The following is a 20839-nucleotide window of genomic DNA, read 5'->3' as shown; positions in this document are numbered from 1 at the left end:
CTTTCGCTGCCATGCGCGTGCGCCAGAACAGGTCCCGATTCATCTTGGTTAGATTGTCGTTGAAGAAAAGGTTCAGGTCTGAATCAGTCACACATAACTGTCGCAGTTTCTTACGCGCATCGAACCACGCCTCTTTCGCTGATACTGTCGAGAAACGGATAAGCACGGTTTGGGTTTCTTTTTTGCTAGGCAGCCGATGGGCTGCTGCAATGTCTGAGATCGAAAAGTTCAGCTCAAGCTTATTCGCAAGGTCAATCAGTTTTTCCTTCAAGTTCTCACTTCCTTCTTGTTGCAGTCCGTCAATCTCCAGATTACATTTTCTGCTATATTGCTCGTTTTCATTTTGAAATTCACGTAGAGCTTGTAGTTCATCTGCCTGTGCTTGCACCGTCGCTTTTAATGCGTCAATTTCCGCTTCGTGTGCTGCAGCAAGTTCTGTGCTAGCTTTAACCTGCTCAAGTGCCGAGTCATATTGGTTTGACATAAACGTGACTGACTCTTCCAGTTCTCCGACAGTCTTAGACAGCTTCGTGAATTCTGCCTGAAGTAGCCAGAGCGAGTCAACTTTCTGGTGCAAAACTGGCAATGATGCTAGGCTAGTTTTGATCTCTCGGATTTCATGCAGCAGTAGCTGTTCAGATTCAGATATTTTCCCTGCAGGAGCCGCTTCTGACTGAGAAAGGGCGCGCTTCTTTCCAGTTCGACACGTTTTACAAATCCATGAATCCTTTTTCGCTTGTCCCATGCCCATGTAGGTACTACTACTAACACCAGAACATGACTGTCCTACGTGGTAGCCAAGTTTACACTCGAAACAACACAGATACCGTCCATCGTCCGGTAGCACTCCATGGCATGGAATGCAGTCGGTACAGTCTTCCAAATCTGACATAGTTCGAGACAAGCACAGTGCAGTCAGCGGCAACAGAAACGATAACTAAAGGTAATTAACATCCAGTACGTGATAAAATACAGGGCATCAGTGTTGGGCCGTTCGAATCGCCGCCGACTGCAGAGCGTCACAGGAATGCGGTCTTCTTAAATAGGCAAGCCGAGGAGCCAAGGTTTCCAGATGCGACAATTGTCAGCGATTGAAGCGCCAGGATCAGGATGGAAGCGCCCGGATCGTTTTCATCGATGGAAGAGCCAGGATCAGCAGGCGATGATCAACCAAGGGGGCGGTGACTCCCAGGCTGGTCGATGTTTGCAGACCTGATAAAATACAGAGCATCAGTGTTGGGCCGTTCGAATCGCCGCCGACTGCCAAAATTGGTTTTTGGGGAAAGGAAATGGCGCAGTATCTGCCTCATATATCGTTGGACACCTGAACCGCGCCTTAAGGGAAGGGATAAAGGAGGGAGTGAAAGAAGAAGAGAAGAGGTGCCGTAGTGGAGGGCTCAGGAATAATTTCGACCAACCGGGAGATCTTTTACGCTCGTTATCTGCAGCTGCAGCATTCCTGTTTCCACGGCCGGCACGGGCCGCTGTCGCTGCTCAAACGGAGCCCATCCTACACGCGTCCGTCACAATCGGTGGCCGGAAGTAGAATCCTCATCATGCGACCGCTTTTTACGAGATAGCGTACACAGTTCGTTCGGTTGAAAAGACATCGGCGTAGATGTAGTCGGCACCAGGTGTCGGAAATAATAGGGGGCGTCGTAAACAAATCGTATCATGGTAATTTGCGGTTCTAGTGAGTGATGCGTGATAGGCGATCACGAGTTAAGGAAGCCATTGTAATTAGTTCATAAATTAAAGTAATGAAATTTCGGAAAATGGGGGTTCAAAGGTGTAAAAATGCTTAGAATGAAAAGCCAATGCTTGGTGATGCTAACTAAAAATTAAATGTGTAATTGATATATTATTCAATGGTAACAATTGAAAAAAAAAAGAAAAATGCGTCCAAAGGTGTCAAACTGCTCAGAATGCGAAGCCTTACCTACAACGCTATGGCGTATTAGCCTTAAGGTGGAGCTTAGGTGTCTTGTCCAATTTTTCTTTTATTACCTTCCTTGAACATAACAAAAACACCGATACATATGTACTGCGTCCACATCACTTGACAAGTAAAAAGCGCGAGCGGAAATCTGCTTCGCTCACGCCAGACGATCAAAAGAGTTTTAGCGGTACAAGGTCGTCCATTACTGAAATCCACTCTGGTGGCTCGTTTTGGTTCTTAGGCACATATCTTATACAGGAGACGCTCTCTGCAATGTAATCTCTGACGGGAAGTACAGCTTCATCTGCATGCCTGAATGCGATTCGATTTTTCCACATACTGTGTATGCTGAGAAGCATGAACATGTCGTATGAGATACCGTCACCGCTCTCGACAGGTAGAAATCGTATGCCGCAAAACGATATCGGAAGCGGCTTTATTACTGTTCGTCGCAAGATGTCCCAGTGAGATACAGAGTTTGTGTAGTCGAGGAACAAGTGATCAAGTGTCTCTGAGGTTCTGCAGATTGAACAGCTTGTGGACCATGGGACAAATATTGCCTTTTCTCGAAGCCATGGCTTCACTGGCAATATGTCACTGTGTAGCTGAAAAAAGGTTGTCACCTAGGCCCGCACCGGCATTTTTTAAAAGCTCTTCAGTCCATTTTTTTCCTTGCCTTCACATTACATGGAACGGTACACAGGTACAGGCAACACAGTGTCAATGAGAACTTTGTTAAGCTATTTTGTTATGACAACAGCAGAATACTGCAGATAAAAGCGAACTTTCAACAACTTAAATGCGCGAACAATCTCCCAAAGGAAGCCCCTCATCCTCGCATGTCTAACACGACTGGGTGACACAACAAAGTCTGACAGTGCATCACCGAGCCATACTAGCATTAAAGCTCGCAAGAACGCGTCTTTCTGGTCTCGGAGGAACATAAATCTTGGCACAAGTTGTCTAATGAACAAATGAACCAAACCCAGGCCACCGCTGCCCGCAGACAGAAACAGATTTGTGCGGCTTGTCTTCTCCCAAATCGACCCCTGACTAAACTTTGCACACTCAGTGCAATCTTTGAACGCTGGTTCGTGACATGCACAGTGCCTCAAGCACATACCACACCTTGGCCACTAGAAATAGGCTACATACTGTGGCTCTAGTAAAAATGGAATAATCTCAACCACCTCGACCACCTCATTTGTGCGGAGTTTCCATATGTACTTTCGATATGTACAAGGCTCTGTACATTGGCACTGGAAAAACAACATCACACAGATCTCCGTACAACTTTTTCTGCTTCAAGGTCACTTAAGTGTTCTTTCGAAAAACGCACTACAAGAAATTTAACGCTGTGAGCAACTTCTCTGAAGTAACCTAAAATTCTCCCCGGAAAACTCTTTGTTCCCACAGCAAAATCAGGCAAAGCACGCATTAACCTTACTTGACAGACAGTTCTCAAGAAAGGATCAGGAACATCTCGAAAGAAGAAAAACCTGCTCACAAGCTGGTGTAGAAATAGATGTCCTAGCTCGAGGCCACCGTCTTTCATATTTCTGAACAAATTAGTCCGTCTGCACCGCTCCAAGCTCGATGACCAAGAAAAAATAGCTAAAATTCGATGTATCTTCTGCACATTTGCCCGGGAAGAGTGCAACACTTTCATGACGAAGCAGAGCTTGCTTAAAAACAGCAACTTGCGCACCGTCGCTCTCGCAAAGATTGATAAATGAGCCCCATTCCATCTATCTGCTTTTTCCCGTACTTCGTTCACTTGTTTTTTCCAGTATGCTATCAATGCGGAAAGCGCTCGTCCTGTCTTCTTCTTTGTCTCCGTCCCAGTTTTATGCGCTAGTCTTTTAATTAGTGATTCCAGTATGCATCATTGTCCCGGTAGCAGTTTAGTGGAAGTATTTTGCGTAGGTTGTTACCCAGAACAAGTTTGCAAAATGTTCTGGATCGATGGTCAACCCCCATGCCGAAGTCCTTGGCACTTTGCACAGTTCACTTTACTTCCGGTTGCTTTTCTGAAACTGTCAACACGCTCGACAGCCTCGCGTATGCTTTTCTGATTCACAGCAAAGACCGCTAAGTCATGCGCGTACGCAAGCAACCTGACTTCAGTTGCCTCAACCTAAAACCTTGAACAGCCTCGTTTTTAATAATGTTCAGTCGTGGTGTCTCTGTGTAAACGACAAACAAAATGAGGCTCAGGGGGCAGCCCTGGCGTACCGAAATTTGCGCCCTAATGGGGGCCCCCAAACTCTTGTTTACAATTAATCTAGTAGTGCAGCGGCGGTACGCCATGGCCACGCCCTCTCGGATTACTGAACCTACATTCGCGTTGTCTAGAAATCAAAGCAAAATTTCGTGGGCTACTCGGTCAAATGCTTTTTCGAGGTCTAGTTGGAGGATGGCCACAGATTCGTTAGTTATATCACACCACTCGAGCACCCATCTTGCCGTGTGTATGTTAGTCATAAGTGACCTCCCCTTTATACCACACGTTTGGTGTGGTCCAACAATATGCTGAATTACTGACTGCAGTCTCCTTGCTAGCACTTTCATTATTATTTTATAATCGACATTAGTCAAGGAAATTGGCCTGTATTCTGTGACCTGCTCCAGCTCTTCCTGGTCATTTCTTAAAATTAGAATTGTGTAAGATAACCCGTAAAACAGCGGCAATCTATTCATTTCAAAGCCTGCTTGGAACAGCGCAGTCGATACTGGTGCTATTTCGTTCTCAAAACCTATATAGACTGGAAAAATTGCAGCGCAGCAGTAACAAATACGAGACGAGAAGGACGCAAACACAGGCGCTGACTAACAACTGTGTTTTATTGCTCTGAGCCAGCCTATATAAGAACTAGGTACAAAACAACAAAACAGAAACCAACACATCACCTCACGCATTCGTGGCACGATTATCGGAATTGTCTCCCGTTCCTCCAATCTTTCGTCCTATCATTGGCGTTCAGAAATGACATTTCTTTTTCACTAAGGCACACAGAGGGGGTGATGTGTTGGTTTCTGTTTTGTTGTTTTGTACCTAGTTCTTATATAGGCTGGCTCAGAGCAATAAAACACAGTTGTTAGTCAGCGCCTGTGTTTGCGCCCTTCTCCTCTCGTATTTGTTACTGCTGCGCTGCAATTTTTCCAGTATGCAGAACCAACTAGCCAGTCACTATGTTTTAAGCCTATATAGAAACCTTAGCCGTCTGGCCCTGGCGACTTTACCATATTTAGGCTATCGATTGCTTTTTCAACATCTGGTTCAGTGAGTGGAATTTCGTCTAGTCGTGGCATAGCTATAAGAAACTGTTCTTTGAAAGCGTTCATGTCAACCACATGTTTGTTAAACAGCTACTGATAGCACTTGAGGAAGCCTTGTCTAATATGATACTCTTCTGCCGATAGCATGCCGCCCCATTCAATCTTATCAATGTGGTGTTTCTCTGCGTGAGCCTTTTCCATTACCAGTGCCCTTTTCGACGGCGTCTCGCCCATTGCCAATTTTCCGCCCATGCACGCACTAGCGCTTTAGCCAAAGAACGGAAGAAATTTTAGTCAAAGAACAGAACCTGACAACGCAGCTTCTCCTTGAATCATCGTTCATCCAATCGTAAACAGGGACCATGAACCCCAGTGCAGGATGCATACCGCTAATCTATTACCAGTCATTACGTCACAAAATTTCCGCTTAAAATGCGCCTACTTGCTTTGTCCGCCTCATTGTGAACAAGGAACCCGTACGAATTCCGGAACGTCTTTCATCATTGTGTGACTTGGTCAGCGGCTGCAAAAATAAATTCACTTCTATGCCTGACCAGACAAAAATTTCGTCGAATCCAGTGATGAACACCAGTCAGTGATCGAAGACTGGAAGTGAATAGCGCTGTGGCAGCCTTAGATATCCGCGAGCACAAAAAGAAAAAAAAACATTGCTATAAGTGCACTTTGCTTGTGAGATTGGTCACTGGAGTCCATGCCTTTATTTTGTCTTGTTTTTGCACTTTCGAGCTTATAAAAATTGTGTTTTTAGAGAAAGTTTTTACTCTGTCGTTCGAATGTGGTAATATATTAGCACAAACCGACTTCAGTTCCTCCTCAGCATCCCCTTAAAAAACATCGGTATAATCTCAAGCACGTGCCTGGAGGACATTGGCGTGCACTGCGAAGACTGTGAATGCTGTCCTGTCAGCGCCTGTTCCTTCAATGTGTGTTCTTTCTGCGTTGTCCCGTCCTTTTCGCGTTTTTCTTAGAAGACATTGCAGCTGTCCTGTCTTTGACATGACGACCGTTCTGCTGAAATGCAGGGATAAAGCCACAAGCAAAATGAAACAAACGTAAAAATTCTGAGTTTTCAGGTAAGTTTGTGAGCGAAAAAGAGCTGCTGTTTTTGTTTTCTGCCGGCTCTAATGTTTACGTGTAAAACAAGCGGGACTGGTGGTCATGTCACGTATTGCGAAGGTATACGTTCACTGTGGTTGTACCTTAAAACTCTCTTTTTTGTCAATGTCTTGATGCACGAAAAGCGATATCTGTGGAAATAAAAACATGACTGCTAGTCCGCGCTTGTGGATGCGTTCTTTACCTCCCAGCAGCTCGTATTAAGCACGTTTTGATGATTTCAGAATTTTGCGAACTTATCACGCCGCGTAATGTATACAAGGCCTCGAAATTTAATGTATTTCCTGGGAAAATCCCGCCCCTGAGTTGGCGCATGGAGTTAGTAAAGTTTTCTGCTCTAGAAAGAAAAACACTATTAGTTCATTACGCGAGCAAATACCTTCAAGATGTTTCTGCCGCCAATTTTGCTGCTACTGCCCTTGACAGAGGCTCCGTTACACGCATACAAACTTTTCCTGACACTATGGTTACCATAAAATATTAATGTCTTCATTCGAACCTCCTTTCTGTGGATTGTATTCTACTGCGTTCCTTCAGGTTGTTCCCATGGCGAACACGGCTATGGACCTTCCGCTCAAGAAGAGCATTGCCACGAACGAGCTGGTGTTCCAGGTCGATATGCCGCCGCTGGGTGCAGTCGCCTACCACGTGTCCAAGACAGCAGGTGCGCTCCTCCACCCTTCCTTTAAACGGAGCATGTGGCCGACACTGTCGGGCCGAGGAAACGCCAAGACACGACGCAAAGTGGCTCGGCTTCCGCTTGGTTAACGCATCCATCCAGACATAGTTTTGGATCTTCTCCGTAACTTTGCGAGCCAACCAAAGCACACAAAGCTGACAGACCTGTGCAGGGAAGCTTAGGCTAATCGGCCAGGGGCTTCTGATTAAGCTAGGGGAGGAGTACGGTGGCGTTCAGCCGGGCTAGATCATACTGCGCTGTGTCTTGCCATATCATCACACATATTACCATTACTGACGACACGAAGAAGCCACTGTACGCTGCACCGTCCGAAGACAGCATGCCAGTACGGTAATGAGCGGCGCTCATGTATATGACAACAACCCGCGTCAATATGTAGTATTATGTAAGCCTGGATAACGACAATGTTACCTGCATAGATTCGACCAGTCTCGTGCCAGCTGCAGGATTCTTGTCTGCTCACCTAAGAACCTTCAAATTTGTTATTTTGGCCTGCATTAAGAAGGATGCATACCGAAAGCGCTAAAACAGGCGCGGCGACTACCACGACAGCTGCATGCCGTGAATAATTTGCGCGGGGCTTTAGCAGCTGATCTCTCGGACAGGAGGAGCGCTCATCAAGAGTTCGAAGAAACCAGAGCGAAAACATACAGCAGAGGAAGAAAGACGTAAAGATGACGCACCGTACTGCCACTTGAATATTTTTGAGACCAAAGCAAACAAATTCACCCCTCCCAGCCACCATTCACATCACGATACTTTACTCTGAAGGTCTAGGGACACAAAAAATAGAGTGCGAATTTCAGAGTCATCATGAGACCGTCACCCAAGCCTTAAATAAAGAAATCGGCGCACCTGAAAGCCTAGTTTGCATACGCGCAGTTATTTCTGTCAAAATTATTAGTTATTTCTTTTTGGAACCCGTGTTTGCTTCGGTTTTGTGTGGTGGTTACTTCGTGTGAGCGCACTGGGGTGCTCTTATACGGTTTGGTGATGCTGTCATAAATCTGATGGAGGTGAAATTATAGAGACCCGCGTACTGTGCGATTTCAGTGCATGTTAAATAACCCCAGGCGATGGAAATTATCCGGAGCTCTTAACTACGGCGTTCCTCATAGCCTGAGTCGCTTTGGGACGGTAAACCCCATAAACATAAGCGTAAATCTCACGTTCGTAGGTTATCTCTTCTGACCATGATATTTCAAAGGAAAATGTACCTTAGTGAAACTGCTGACTGAACGAAATAAAAGTTCTTTGCTTTGGCATCAATAAATTCAGTCTGTGTCCGGTGTAACCTGTGTGTGTGCTTCTCCGTAATTTCCTTGTGTGTTTTCTCACTGTTTTTGTAAATCCATCAAACCGTTCTTTGTAATGTTTTAGTGGAAATCAGATGTCATCAGAAACAAACCACAAATACCCGAACATTCTCAGGTGGCAGACTTACATTTACGAGAAAATGGCCGGCAACGAGGATGCTCGCATTTTTTATAGGCATCATCGAAAGACAGGCGTGGTTCTTGACACATGAGTGTGAATTGCCCAAGCTCATCCACGCATAAGTCCGTCTACATTACAAAGGTGCCACGAAAATTTTCATGGGGACTGTGAGAGAAATAGCTGAGAATGTTCTACGTTCTCGGTGAAAAGTAAGACTCTGGCGCCAATAAAAACCAGGAGAGCATTAGGAAGAAATTAGCTTACTGGAGCTGTACGATGAAGTCGAAACGACGTCATCGAATTGAGAAATATGGCATAGCTTTTCAGAATGCCAATAGCGACCGGCGCTGGCTGCGCACGGGAACTGCGCGCATGCGCAGAGATAGTCAAGTGGTTTAACTTACTTCGACCCCACTACCGCTGCTGAGCCGGCAAGGAACTGCGCATGCACGCGTTGCTTGTATGCAGCTAGCATCCCCTAGTAGCGGTAACTGTATGCGGTAACGCTATGCTAAGCCTCTGTAATGACTAGACCCAGTGTGCGTGAATCTCGTCCTGCGGTCCACAGTCTGAATGTTAATAAGACCAAGGCAGCAAAATAAAATTCAGGTCAGATCGGCTAGGATCAGAACAGGGTTGCCAAGAGGCCTTTAGAATATGCACCGAAACGCCGAGAGCTACACTGCCTCGGAAGGCTATGCAGCAGACATGTGGCGGGGGTGGTGATGGGCAAGAACTTTTATTTCATTAAAAGGAAGGGTGACTGTGGGACCGGTTCTCGTTGGTGGTGTCCTCAGTCCACGTCTCAGATGGCTTTTGCCATCCTGCGTGCTCGCGAGATCAGCCATTGCTTATCGCACAGGCTTGAGCTGGACGGAGCCGCTTCCCATGAGGAGGTAGTGAGGTGAAACACAGGTGATCGCTAAGATGTGGCACTCCCACGTGGAGGGGTATAGAATGTGTTGGGCGGTGTTGCATGACGAGCAGTGCGAGGGGGTGTACCGGCGTTCTTCCCCTTTCTCTTGCAGTCAGAAAAGCAGCAAGCGAGAACTACGACATTTTCAAGATTGACTTGGAGGAAGCATCCATCGAAAGCGAGGTACAGTATTGGTTGCGATTTAATTAGTCAGTTGTTCCGAAACCTCTAATCAGATCAAATTTATTATATCATGTTAGAGATGATTGTATAGATTACATACAGAAGGAGGTCCCTGAGTGACTATTGGAAAGCGGCACGTAATATCAATGCCGGCACCGACACTCCTTGCTAGCTCTCAGCAATGACATCACAGGCGGCAGCTACAAGTGATAAAGGGACAAAAGATTTTCTGTACTGGCTCCACTCCACAGCTTTCCCGTGGAGATAGTGAGGTTGTGTGGCTTCTGCTTGTGCTAGTAGAAGGACATTAGAAGGCCCCGCGCACGCAATGCGTATGCACACCAATGTTTTTTGGCCTGCAGCGGTACCGCCTCGTCGTGGACGTTACCACTGGCCTTCTGAAGGAGATCATAATCCTGGAGAGGGGAGAAACGCTGCAGCTGCGCCAGTCCTTCTACTGCTACGAGTCACAGCGCTCTGGAGGCAAAGCGGGTCTCGGTGGTCCTACTTCCGGCGCCTACATCTTCAGCCCAGCGGACGATGAGCCGTACGACCTTGGCATGCATGCGACGTACAGGATCATCAAGGTATACTGTAAGGCCGCCGCTACAATGAAGCGAACCATTAAAATGGCGGTACTTAACCGCAATAGAGTTGTTCGGGTTAGGGCTGCGGTTCTCTAACATGCGCAACAAAGCATTCTATGTTCGAGACTCGGACGGAGAGGATGCTAGCGGTATATTTACAACTCTAGATGACGTATCTATGCGACACCATAGCTGCCTAGAGCGAGCGGAAGAATCACTTCAGAATAAGGAAAGCATTGGTTTTGCAAAACCTGCTGTGTTTTCTTTTGCGTTCTTGTTTTCGTCAATAGGAGGAAAAGGGGAAGGAAAGTCGGGGAGATTAACCGGGACAAGAAACTGGTTTGCTACTCTGCACTGATGGAACAGATTGGGAGGGGGGGGGGGGGATGTTGAGAAATCGCAGCTTCGTCTGGACAGTGCAAGCTCTCTGTATCGTTGTCGCATTTGAACGAGAGCCAGCGCAGGAACTTAGTTTTTTTTTTATGCGAAGCATACCGGCGCAGTCTTACCGGCTCTTTTATCATTGATAGGCGGGGCTACTTTGTAACACTGCGGCGCGATCAAAAGCTTCCCGCGGTTTCCGATGGTGAAGGAACCTTCAACGCGCGCAACGAGCGCGCCCGACACAGCCGATTTTTTCCAACGCACGACATTTTTTTTTCCACTGCACCCAGCTTGCAAACAACACTCGAAGGAGTGATGTCTTAGAGGACAGGGTGACACATGTCCAAGGGTATTTAACCTCGTTTTCCCGGCCCTGAAGCCAATATGAGCCGCATGAGTGCCGCGGCGGCGATGCCGTCGCGAGTATCCGTTTTAGTTTGCTTCCCCGCGTGACGCATAAGCAGCCCGGCCGTAGCGCTTCTCCGAATGACAGTAGCGTCTAGCGAAGAACCAGTACGCCAGACCCCCAGAAGGCTACCGAAACACCACTCTATTATTTGAGAAGGGCTCACTCCACTGCCTCGAAGGAAAAACTGATCTCAGCTTCCATCTTGATCCTTTCGCGCTGCGGGAGTTAGGGATTGCTTCTCTGTTGCCGAAGATCGTAGACATCGTCCTCGAAGCTGCACCAAAAGCCATCGCTGCCTGACGCTTCTCTTCGCGCCCCAAGGAACCGAATTTGTTATGGCCGCTTTCGTTTTTGATCGCTGTCCCAATCTTGAGCTCGTCAAACCCACCGGCGCGCCGATACCGTTCGACACACCAAACACACTGCTAAGCGGTCAGACCCACACCGTGAAAACCAAAAGCAAACTGCACACGGCGCCTGTGTAGCACAGCGGGCCCGCAGCGGGCAGCGAGGAGGTTGTATAACGGGGAAGCACAATCACTTCAACGCGGACCTATCCAAATCGATCTAGGCTCTGCAGGGCCGTGCGCACCGCGCTGCGAGACATCGTTCAGCGGGCCGCGCGCCTGAGCTTCGGCGAAGGTTAGCGTGCAGCGGCGTCAAAACTTCGTCGCGCCTAAGCCGACGAATCGCCCTGAGAAATGCACCGTGCGGGCCCCGCTTGAGGTGCGAAAAATTTTCGGCATGTCTCAAGCCCAGAAATTCTGGACTAGCGCATTTTTCAACGGGAAATAGTTTATGAATGCAATTTCGCTTCACACATAGTAATATTTCGCCCTAGCAATTCAATATATCCGCAGATCTGCCCTCGGCAGGCTTGCATTTTTTTGCTATTAAAGTTTTTGCTATCGTAAAAAGCGTTGCCTGTATGTGTTCTATGGCGGTCATAACTACTCGATGCGAGCGATGAACAAACTTTAATACAAAGATTTTGCTGCGTGTCGGAAGAATGGACCATTACCTTCAATATTTCCTTAACAGTGGCCAACATATTTCCCAGTTGCCTCACAATTAAAATTGATGTCTAAGAATCCTGCACATTGTGCGATTCTCGATAGTTCTAGAACGTTATGCGCACTAATTGCAGTTTACCGCGTCGAATGGATGCTCAAGTGTAGAGCACCGTTAAAATTGATATGCTCAACACGAAATGACCAACGGAGGTCATCTGGAGTTTGTTATATTCCTCTGCAGGTAAATTTTGTTTCCTAACATACGAGATACCAAATACATGGGATTCTATGAGAGCTGTCAAGGGTAACAGCTATTTCTTTATTTTATACTCCATTCCGTTACATACAGGTTTCACTGCGGTTCTTATTGGCCGAGTAGACGTAGCAAGCGACTTCGCCAAAGAACTTCGTACCACGCGTCCACTCATTTAACGTCAGTCCAGTTGGTAAGAAAACATGCTTCATCGATGCACCAGCGTAGCGAAACACCACAGGGACGGGAAGACTGCACACACGATGCGCTCTGTATGTGTTTAAAAACAAAAGAAAAATTGGAAAGCAAACGTTATGCGTTGCAGTTTCGCGCGTGCGCATTTACAACCCACGTTACAAGCGGCTCCACGACCAGCGTCTGTTCGGCCAGGCCTTTCTTAAACCGCCCTTCCTCTGCTCCCCATAGACTACTGCATCACTCAGGCAGATTAGCGCATATGGTTCTGTCAAGAAAAGTGCAGGCTTGTTCACTCTCAAATTCGCACAGATGTGGAATTTTGCGGTCGGTTTTGCTTAATACCACGTTTGATCGCAGGGTTTGCCACTACGCAGAGTTCAAGAAGTGATATTCTTTTGGGGGCAGGGAGACCGATAGCATATGCCTCTGCGCCTCTCTTTCAGTGCCTGTATAAACCCTCTGAATAAGTTATCCTTGTTTTCATCATGATTTTCGAACCCTTCGATTTTGTAGAGCAGCAGGAAATATCAGCTGTGAATACCCAGGTCTCTCGATATAACTGTTTCTAACCTGTATTCTCGCAAAGTCTCTAATTCATTCCTCCTGTCTTCCCAATCCAAGCCCGTTATACTTAGTGGCACGGGCAGGGACACTTTATTTTTCGTTCTGTTTTTGTGTCCCACAACAATTTTTGTCTTCCCAATCCGACTTCTTCACGCTCTTGTTCAGCACGGCCGCAATGTGCTGGGCGAAACCTGGTCGAAAACCAGAGCCCCGAGGGTCCTGAAGGTAAGATAAAGTTAACATTTTGCTTGTTTGCCTCTCACAGGGTCGAGTGGTGCAGGAGATCCAGCAAGTGTTCGACTCATGGCTCACCCAGGTCATCCGGCTCTACAGGGGCCTAGACATCATCGAATTCGAGTGGATGCTGGGACCCATCCCGATCGAGTGAGGCCCTTGAATTTGAAGCAATCGACTCCAAGGCTTAGCAAACGAACTCCGCAGTTAGCTTGCCTTTGGCTTATAGGGGAACCCCGTAGAAATCTCGGCTCGAGAGGCGTATTTATGCTTTCAAACGTGACGATATGCACCGAAATACAAGAATAGCTCTCACTAATTGCCCAGACCAGGAATCTCGCTCCTGAGCTATAGAAAATTATAAATATAATGCCGGTTAAGAACGGAGCGGCAACCACAGGTACCACCGTTTGCACGCTTAACACGAATGCTCGAGCGCGTGTCTTCTACTGACATTATTGCCACTGGGCGTCGGTCGCTGGGTCTGAGACAATATTTGGGTGGAAGCAGGGCGCGAGCTTGCTCCAACCGCCGCAGACACACCACACGGTGCGGCGTGGTTTTGGACTCAGCGCCCAGCGCTCAGGCCTTCCAATCCCTAAGAACATGCACCCCGAGCACGACGGAGAACGCAGGACAACCCGCGCCAAAGCCCTGCGCGGCGGATGCGTTTTTATGGAGGAAAAACGCTAAGGCGCCCGTGTGCTGTGCGATGTCAGTGCACGTTAAAGATCCCCAGGTGGTCGAAATTATTCCGGAGCCCTCCACTACGGCACCTATTTCTCTCTTTCTTCTTTCAATCCCTCCTTTATCCCTTCCCTTACGGCGCGGTTCAGGTGTCCAACGATATATGAGACAGATACTGCGCCATTTCCTTTCCCCCAAAAACCAATTATTATTATTATTATTATTATTATTATTATTATTATTATTATTATTATTATTATTATTATTATTATTATTATTATTATTATTATAGCTTACAAAATGGCAACTTGAAGAATTCTCAACCAAGCGCTGTGGGCCGACTAAAAAAAAAAAACATAGACCACTTGTCTACAGTCTTTGTCTATTCATAACGGTTATGCCAGCGTCGATTCTGGATACGAACCACTTAAAGCAATTCAACGGAGGCCAGGGCGAAAAAAATTGGCAAACTGACTTTCTTGAAACATAAATAAAAACAGGGCAAAAATGACAATCGTTGCAAAAAAAGTTGCCGCGGAATGTGAAGGCAGTTGCAAACATTGGGAGTTTTGTTCAAGTTTAACTCCGTACACGCCTCAACCAAAATTATGTGACGCCACATGTTCCTCGAACAGTCCCGTAATGCTGCAACGACCACTTAGAGGACTAAATTCAGCCCACAGAGTTTCGGAAACACCAGGCGCTGAGAAGTTTTACCATCAACATGGTACATGCCAGATTCCCCGAGGTTTTTGCTCGAAGCCAAACAGTTAACAACCGACGCCCCGCTCAGACAGCGCTGCCACAAACTAGATTAGGCCGCTCCTCTGGGAGAAATGAATTCGCTCGCACCTTTCCTTCACAAGTCTGCACCGGGATCCGTTACTTTAGCAATATGTTCTTTGAGAAACGTTGGGCTTACAGCGACTATTCCTTGGGAGCACATAACGGCCCGTAGTAATACATTCCCGCTATTAGAGCGAAAGCTTTACTTCGCGACAGAAGCAGCAACAGCCGGCCCATCGCTGAAGCCTTGACCTTGACCTTGAATAAATGAATAAAATAAATATTGCCGCGACTGGGATTCGAACCCGTGGCGGCGCGAACATATCCGCTTCGCTGGCCACTGCACGAGAGCACTATGCTATCGCCGCAGTATTTTTTTCTCGATTGCATATAAAAATTGCCTCAAAGGAAAATCTGAATGTGCTTGCGCCACAAAACACTAGGCTGCGTAATACGAGTCCACCATACCCCCGCAAGTCCCCACCTTCCCAAACATCAAAATTCTGGGAGGCACATGCATCCAGATAGGGGAGTCAGCTAGGCGGCTCTTCCTGGGCACCATATACTAACTGCACCAAAGTGCACTGCTCACGGTACAAGGATTTCGACGACCGTGGTGATTCGGCGTGGCGGTCCATAATGCTGCTCTTGCAGAGGCTCAGGCCTCGTGTTAAACTGCAACACGCTCTCGTGGTGTACATCGTCGCCTTCAACAACTACCATCTGCGGCGCGAAGACATCAAATAAGGTTAACCTCGTTCAGAGCTTGTAACCTGACTCTAATATCGTCGCCAGGCGTGCCGACGACCCAGAAAAGCAAAACCATGAGCCAATCAGGCTAAACGCATGTTTTCGCAAGTCTACTCGGTTTAATGCCCCTCCGCGGTGGCTCAGTGGTTAGGGCGCTCGACTACTGATCCGGAGTTCCCGGGTTCGAACCCAACCGGGGCGGCTGCGTTTTTATGGAGGAAAAACGCTGGTGCGCCCGTGTGCTGTGCGATCTCATATATACATAACGATATATGAGACAGATACTGCGCCATTTCCTTTCCCCCCAAAACCAATTATTATTATTATTATTGCTCGGTTTAACTGCGTAAAATCTTACCGTTTTTTTTAAATGCAAGGGCGATTTGTGCTACAAATCCTAGAAAGCCTTCCTTTTCCCTGGATTATTTTCTTTCAAGCTCTAACGGTTACGTACGTTTTCAATCTTAATTTTGCGCACAGTTATAGCTTATATGACATAGAGTACTTGTTTTCCTTCTTCCGACTTTGATATCCCTTTGACGCACTTCGCATGTGACCTTCGCTTGAGCTTCGATTTCCTAAAAACGCAAAGAAATAGCTGGTATTCCTACGAGTGAAATCCGCATCGTGCATTTAATAAAATGTTGCTTCTTTGAAACGTCACTTTCCTTGCAGGAGTCGACGAAGCAAGTTCGTGGGCCGCGAGATCGTTACGCGTTTCACGACGAACCTTCTCAACGATGGGATCTTCTACACGGACTCCAACGGTCGATCAACGATCGAGAGGAGGTACTCACGCGAACTGCGAGCGGCGGGGCCCTCGTGGAAGCGGTCAGACGACCGGCAAGGATTTGTAGACCGACTTGTGCTGACGGCATCCCTCACATGCTGATAGCGCTGAGCACGCGAGGCCTTGTGGATTATTATGCCTTCTATTTAACAGTTACGTACTTCGCATCTGTCTTTGTCGAAACCAACTCTCAGTCTTGCAATCGAGCTTCCAGAGCGCAGCACTTCGATCGGTGAGGAGGTCAAGAGGTTTTGGCAAATAGCGTAAACATTATGTGGTCGGATGGGTTGGTGGCACTCAAGCCATAATGCACAGTTTAGCGGGTTAGTACCAGTATGTTTTCCAAAATTTCTTTCCTTTGACGCGCTCTTTATTGAGTCTATTTCGCGACGCGCACCAAACCGTTTTCGCAACATAAGAGTTGAATTCTCGTTGTTGCCCGGATGAGGCTGAAGCCTGTATGCAGGGATTCGCGCGGAAGTTTTGCGCTTGCCTAATGAACTTTTAACCTGCATACCCTTCGAGTTTCCCCACCAAGTATTGGTCCGGGCCGTGACATTAGCCTGAAATAACCCGATATTCAGTGGCTTTTAATTAATTATCGAAGGATTACAACGAATGCGACATCCACCTTTTTCGACGCCGTGCGTGCATTTCCCAGGCGGGTATGTATGAACAGTGATCGCGGCATCAGCGTTGGTGTATGTGATTTGGCGGCGGCCTATAGAAAACGCCGATTGCCGCAAGAAAACAGCGAATGAATCTAAGCACTACTCAGCGCTTGTGGAAAGCAACTTGGCTGTATCCTTTAGTCTGTTTCAGGCTATCAATACCGCAGCGGTGGCCAAGTGGTTGAGCATCCGTCTCGCATGCGGGAGGTGCGGGGTTCGATCCCCAGTGCCGCCGGGTACCCACCGGTGATACAATGGGTACAAGCTTTCCCCTGGTCTGGTGCTCGGCTTATTTAGGGTGAAATGCTTGGGAAATGGGTCTTCAACCCCACCTTGAGAATTTGAAAAAATACCTTGTGCCATGGCGCTCTTTGGCCATAGATGCCTTTGCGCCATAAAAATCAATCATCATCATCATGTTTCAGGCTATCAGTGAAAGACGTTGAAAGTAAAGCTTGCTATTTTTTTTTGCCTACCGTGCTCAAGTAAGCTTTGGGTATTTGTCGGCTGCCGACAGTTTGGCCACTCGTGCCTACGCATACGCCGTGCTGAGCATAAGGAGCGAGCCCAACGACCGCACAGGCATGTAAATAAGTGGCCTTTCCAATGATGGCGACGCGACAGGCAGTAGTTTGACAGGTGCAAACGGACTGTGGCTGCATTGCACGATGCCGTGATTATCCGCCTGGTTATAAGGTGTATAAACTCAGGCGTGTCATTCTCTGTCAATTTGGCGCGTTTTTGCGCAATCCTAGCCATGCCAATTCAAGCCAATGTTTTTAGACATAAAACATGGTTGGCGGTTTATGGTGGTTTAACGTCCCAAAGCGACTCAGGCAATGAGGGAGGTCATAGTGGAGGGCTCCGAAAAATTTCGACCACCTGGGGTTCCTTAACTTTCACCCACATCGTACAGTACGCGGGCCTCTAGAATTTCGCCTCCATCGAAATGCGACCGCCGCGGCCGGGATCGTGACCGAGTCTTTCGGGTTGGCAGCCGAGCGCCGTAACCACTGAGCAACCGCGGCGGCCGTAAAACATAGTAGCCACTGCACGCATTTCAGCTGTGTATTATGTACCCGAACATTTGCGGTCTCTCTTGTTGCCGCGGAAGTCGGTATGCAATGCTTTGCCGGACTGGCGGGGAACATTTATGGGTCGAGTCACAGATGATTCAAGCGGCAGTCTTCAGTAGGACTCTGCCAGGTCATGTGTGTTTCTAGGGAAGCGTTCTCCCTGTTTTATTCGGCCTGTGCAAAGCTTTCCTCCGCCTTCGCGTGCGGCCGCATGCAGCAGCCGTAGCCGATCAGTCGAGCGCTTCCATGCTCCGGCGTCGAACCAGTCACTTAGGGAGACTACATACTACTAGCTCTGCCGGCCTGGCTTTTATATTTGGAGACATCCCCGCCCAACGCTGCCTTAAATGGCCCATAAAATTAACACGTCACCATACAGAACCACATCTTCCATTTGGAGGAGTAGGTTTTGAGGAAACGAAAGGTAACGATAAATGTATCACTCTCAGTGAACATTCGAACCGTTCCCACTTCATCCTTTCCCTCCCGCGGGAGGGAAAGGATGAAGTGGGGAAATAGGAAAAAAATTAGGGTGTGGCTTAGCTCTCGTTAAGCCTTGATATACAATCGAAAAGCTTCAGTTTTGGTTGGTTTGACGTCATGGTTATGCTCCGTAGCTTAGCAGGTATTGTATACATTGTTTATCTATAGGCGTAGACTTGGTTACTCGATGGCATATGTTTAAGAGTTAGATACAGAAGCGGCAGTATTAAACTTCTTTATTTATTACTGTTGGACACATTGTCTTGCAGTTCTTCTATTGCCATAAAGACAGCCCGTTGATCCGAGTAGTAGGAAGCGGCTGTCTCTATGGTTTCGCTGTTGTGCAGCCAACTCCCAAGCGAATACTTCTGGATCGGACGAATTTAGTTTCTCAGGTTTTCTGCGTAGTCTAGCAGCAGCCGCACTCTACTTCCCTGCCATGTCGAGTGCGCACGCATATTCCCTGGCAAGCGCATTATATAGCTTCCTTGCGCATGCACATGACGCACATGTGCAGTAGCGTGCGGCTGCGCCGAAGGTCAGGCGACGGAGTCGGCGGCGGTGGTGGAGAAAGCATTTATTTGAATATTGCAGAGAGGTTGCGTGGGGAGCAATACCTAGTGGGCCGCTCCCCTTACAGTACTAGGTGGAGTCCCTTATTCAGGGACCCCATTGGTCTGGGCCGCCACTCGGCAGCGGCGAGGAGCGACCACCTGCGCGGCGCGTGACGTCACTCGTTTTCGCGCATGCGCATGACTCACCATCCGCCGCCTGCGCCGTGCGTGACGTCACTCGTGCTCCGACATATGCCGGCTTGCGCGAAGCGCGTTGTTGACTAGCGTAGGGAAGCTTTTCGCTTCTAAAGTGAGAAAGGAGTGCCAGCAATCGTCATCAGACGAGCGCATATCGCAACATTCACCGCGCATTTTCTTTCGTCATAACCTCCTTTCCATCGCAACTCATAGCGCGCTGGGTGTCCGAGTGTGTCCGAGAGGGACCTGGGAACCAGAATGACCGATCAGTCTGGAAAAAATCGTATCATCACCATCCCCAGCTCAGCTGTGCTCACTGCAGGGCAAAAGACTCTTCCATACATTTAGAATTAACCCTGTTCTGTGCCAGCTGCGGCCACCCTATCCCCGCAAGCTTCCCCATTCCATCTGCTCCCCTGACACTGCATGCGATGCTCTGCTATATTTGCCTTCGCTACCCTAAGGGACCATCGGTAGTTTGGAACCCGCATTAATGCCCTGACCATGTCGTTTTCTTCTTCTTGATTTCGACTAACGTATTATTCACTGGCGTTTATTCCCTCATCATTCCTCTCTCTTTCTGACTCTTAATGTTACACCTTCCATTTTCGTTCCCATGACTCGCTGCGCTGCCCATATTTTCATTTGAATCATATTCGTTGGCCTCCACGTGTCTGTCCAACAGCGAGTACTGCTACTGGATACTGGTACGTTGCTAGTTGTGAAACGTGATTATGTGCCAAATTCTTTCAACCGTAATCATAGTCTCGCTCGTATACGGTCCGGATCTGCGGTCAAAATTTGAGTTAGATGTACTCCCTTACCACTTCCAACACCTCGGCGCCTATCGTGAATCGTGAACTGCTGGCCCTCTCCCAGATTGTTGAACATTACTTTAGTCTTCTTCATGCTAATTATTTGTCCCCCCGTCCCACTTTGAGTGTTCAAGCCGTGAATTATGTGCTGCAATTTCTCCCTTGAGTTACTTAGCAGGACAATGCCATCCGCAAATCGGATATTAATGAGGTTCACGAGGGAGTTGTTGCGGGCTAGTCGGTTTAACATTGCTTAAGAGGGAACTGCGCAAACACAGGACGAAGAGAGCGCACCTGTGTTGTGCGTCCCTTTCATCGTCCTGTGTTTGCGCTGTACCCTTCTAATCAATTACTGAGGTGTTCTCATAAAAGTTTATTTCCGGCTCTTCCCAATCCAGCCCTCTGAATACCTCTTGCAAACACGCCGTGAACAGCCGCGTGCATAGATAGTGTCTCCATGCCTGACACTGCGCATAGCCGAGAAATAACTCCTTTTCGAACCCGACCGCGGCGTCCGCGTTTCGATGGAGGCGAAACGCAAAAGGCGCCTATGTGCTGTGCGATGTCAAACCACGTTAATGATCCCCAGGAGGTCGAAATTATTCCGGAGCCCTCCTCTACGGCACCTCTCTCTTCCTTTCTTCTTTCACTGCCTCCTTTATTCCTTCCTTACGGCGCGGTTCGGGTGTCCGCCGAGATGTGTGAGACAGTTACTGCGCCATTTCCTTTCCTCAAAACCAATTTTCTCCCAGCGCGCCTCTCTCTCTTCCTTTCTCTTCCTTCTCGCTCTTCATTC

General features: G+C 47.8%; 1 protein-coding gene across 1 annotated transcript in view; it reads left to right on the top strand.

Annotated features, from left to right (window-relative positions):
- LOC144115817 (lysosomal alpha-mannosidase-like) overlaps positions 1-20839 on the top strand; it is a 58493-nt gene that overhangs the window by 28309 nt on the left and 9345 nt on the right. The window contains exons 12-16 of the mRNA XM_077650319.1: positions 6893-7019; positions 9521-9591; positions 9954-10178; positions 13265-13383; positions 16132-16245. Coding sequence (XP_077506445.1) covers positions 6893-7019; positions 9521-9591; positions 9954-10178; positions 13265-13383; positions 16132-16245 — 656 coding nt within the window. The remainder of the gene's footprint in view (positions 1-6892; positions 7020-9520; positions 9592-9953; positions 10179-13264; positions 13384-16131; positions 16246-20839) is intronic.

The sequence above is a fragment of the Amblyomma americanum genome, chromosome 1 (assembly GCF_052857255.1).
Source record: "Amblyomma americanum isolate KBUSLIRL-KWMA chromosome 1, ASM5285725v1, whole genome shotgun sequence".
In the NCBI taxonomy this organism is placed as follows: Eukaryota; Metazoa; Arthropoda; class Arachnida; order Ixodida; family Ixodidae; genus Amblyomma; species Amblyomma americanum.
The sequence above is the reverse complement of the archived record's forward strand: the minus strand, read 5'-3'. Positions and strand labels throughout refer to the sequence as shown.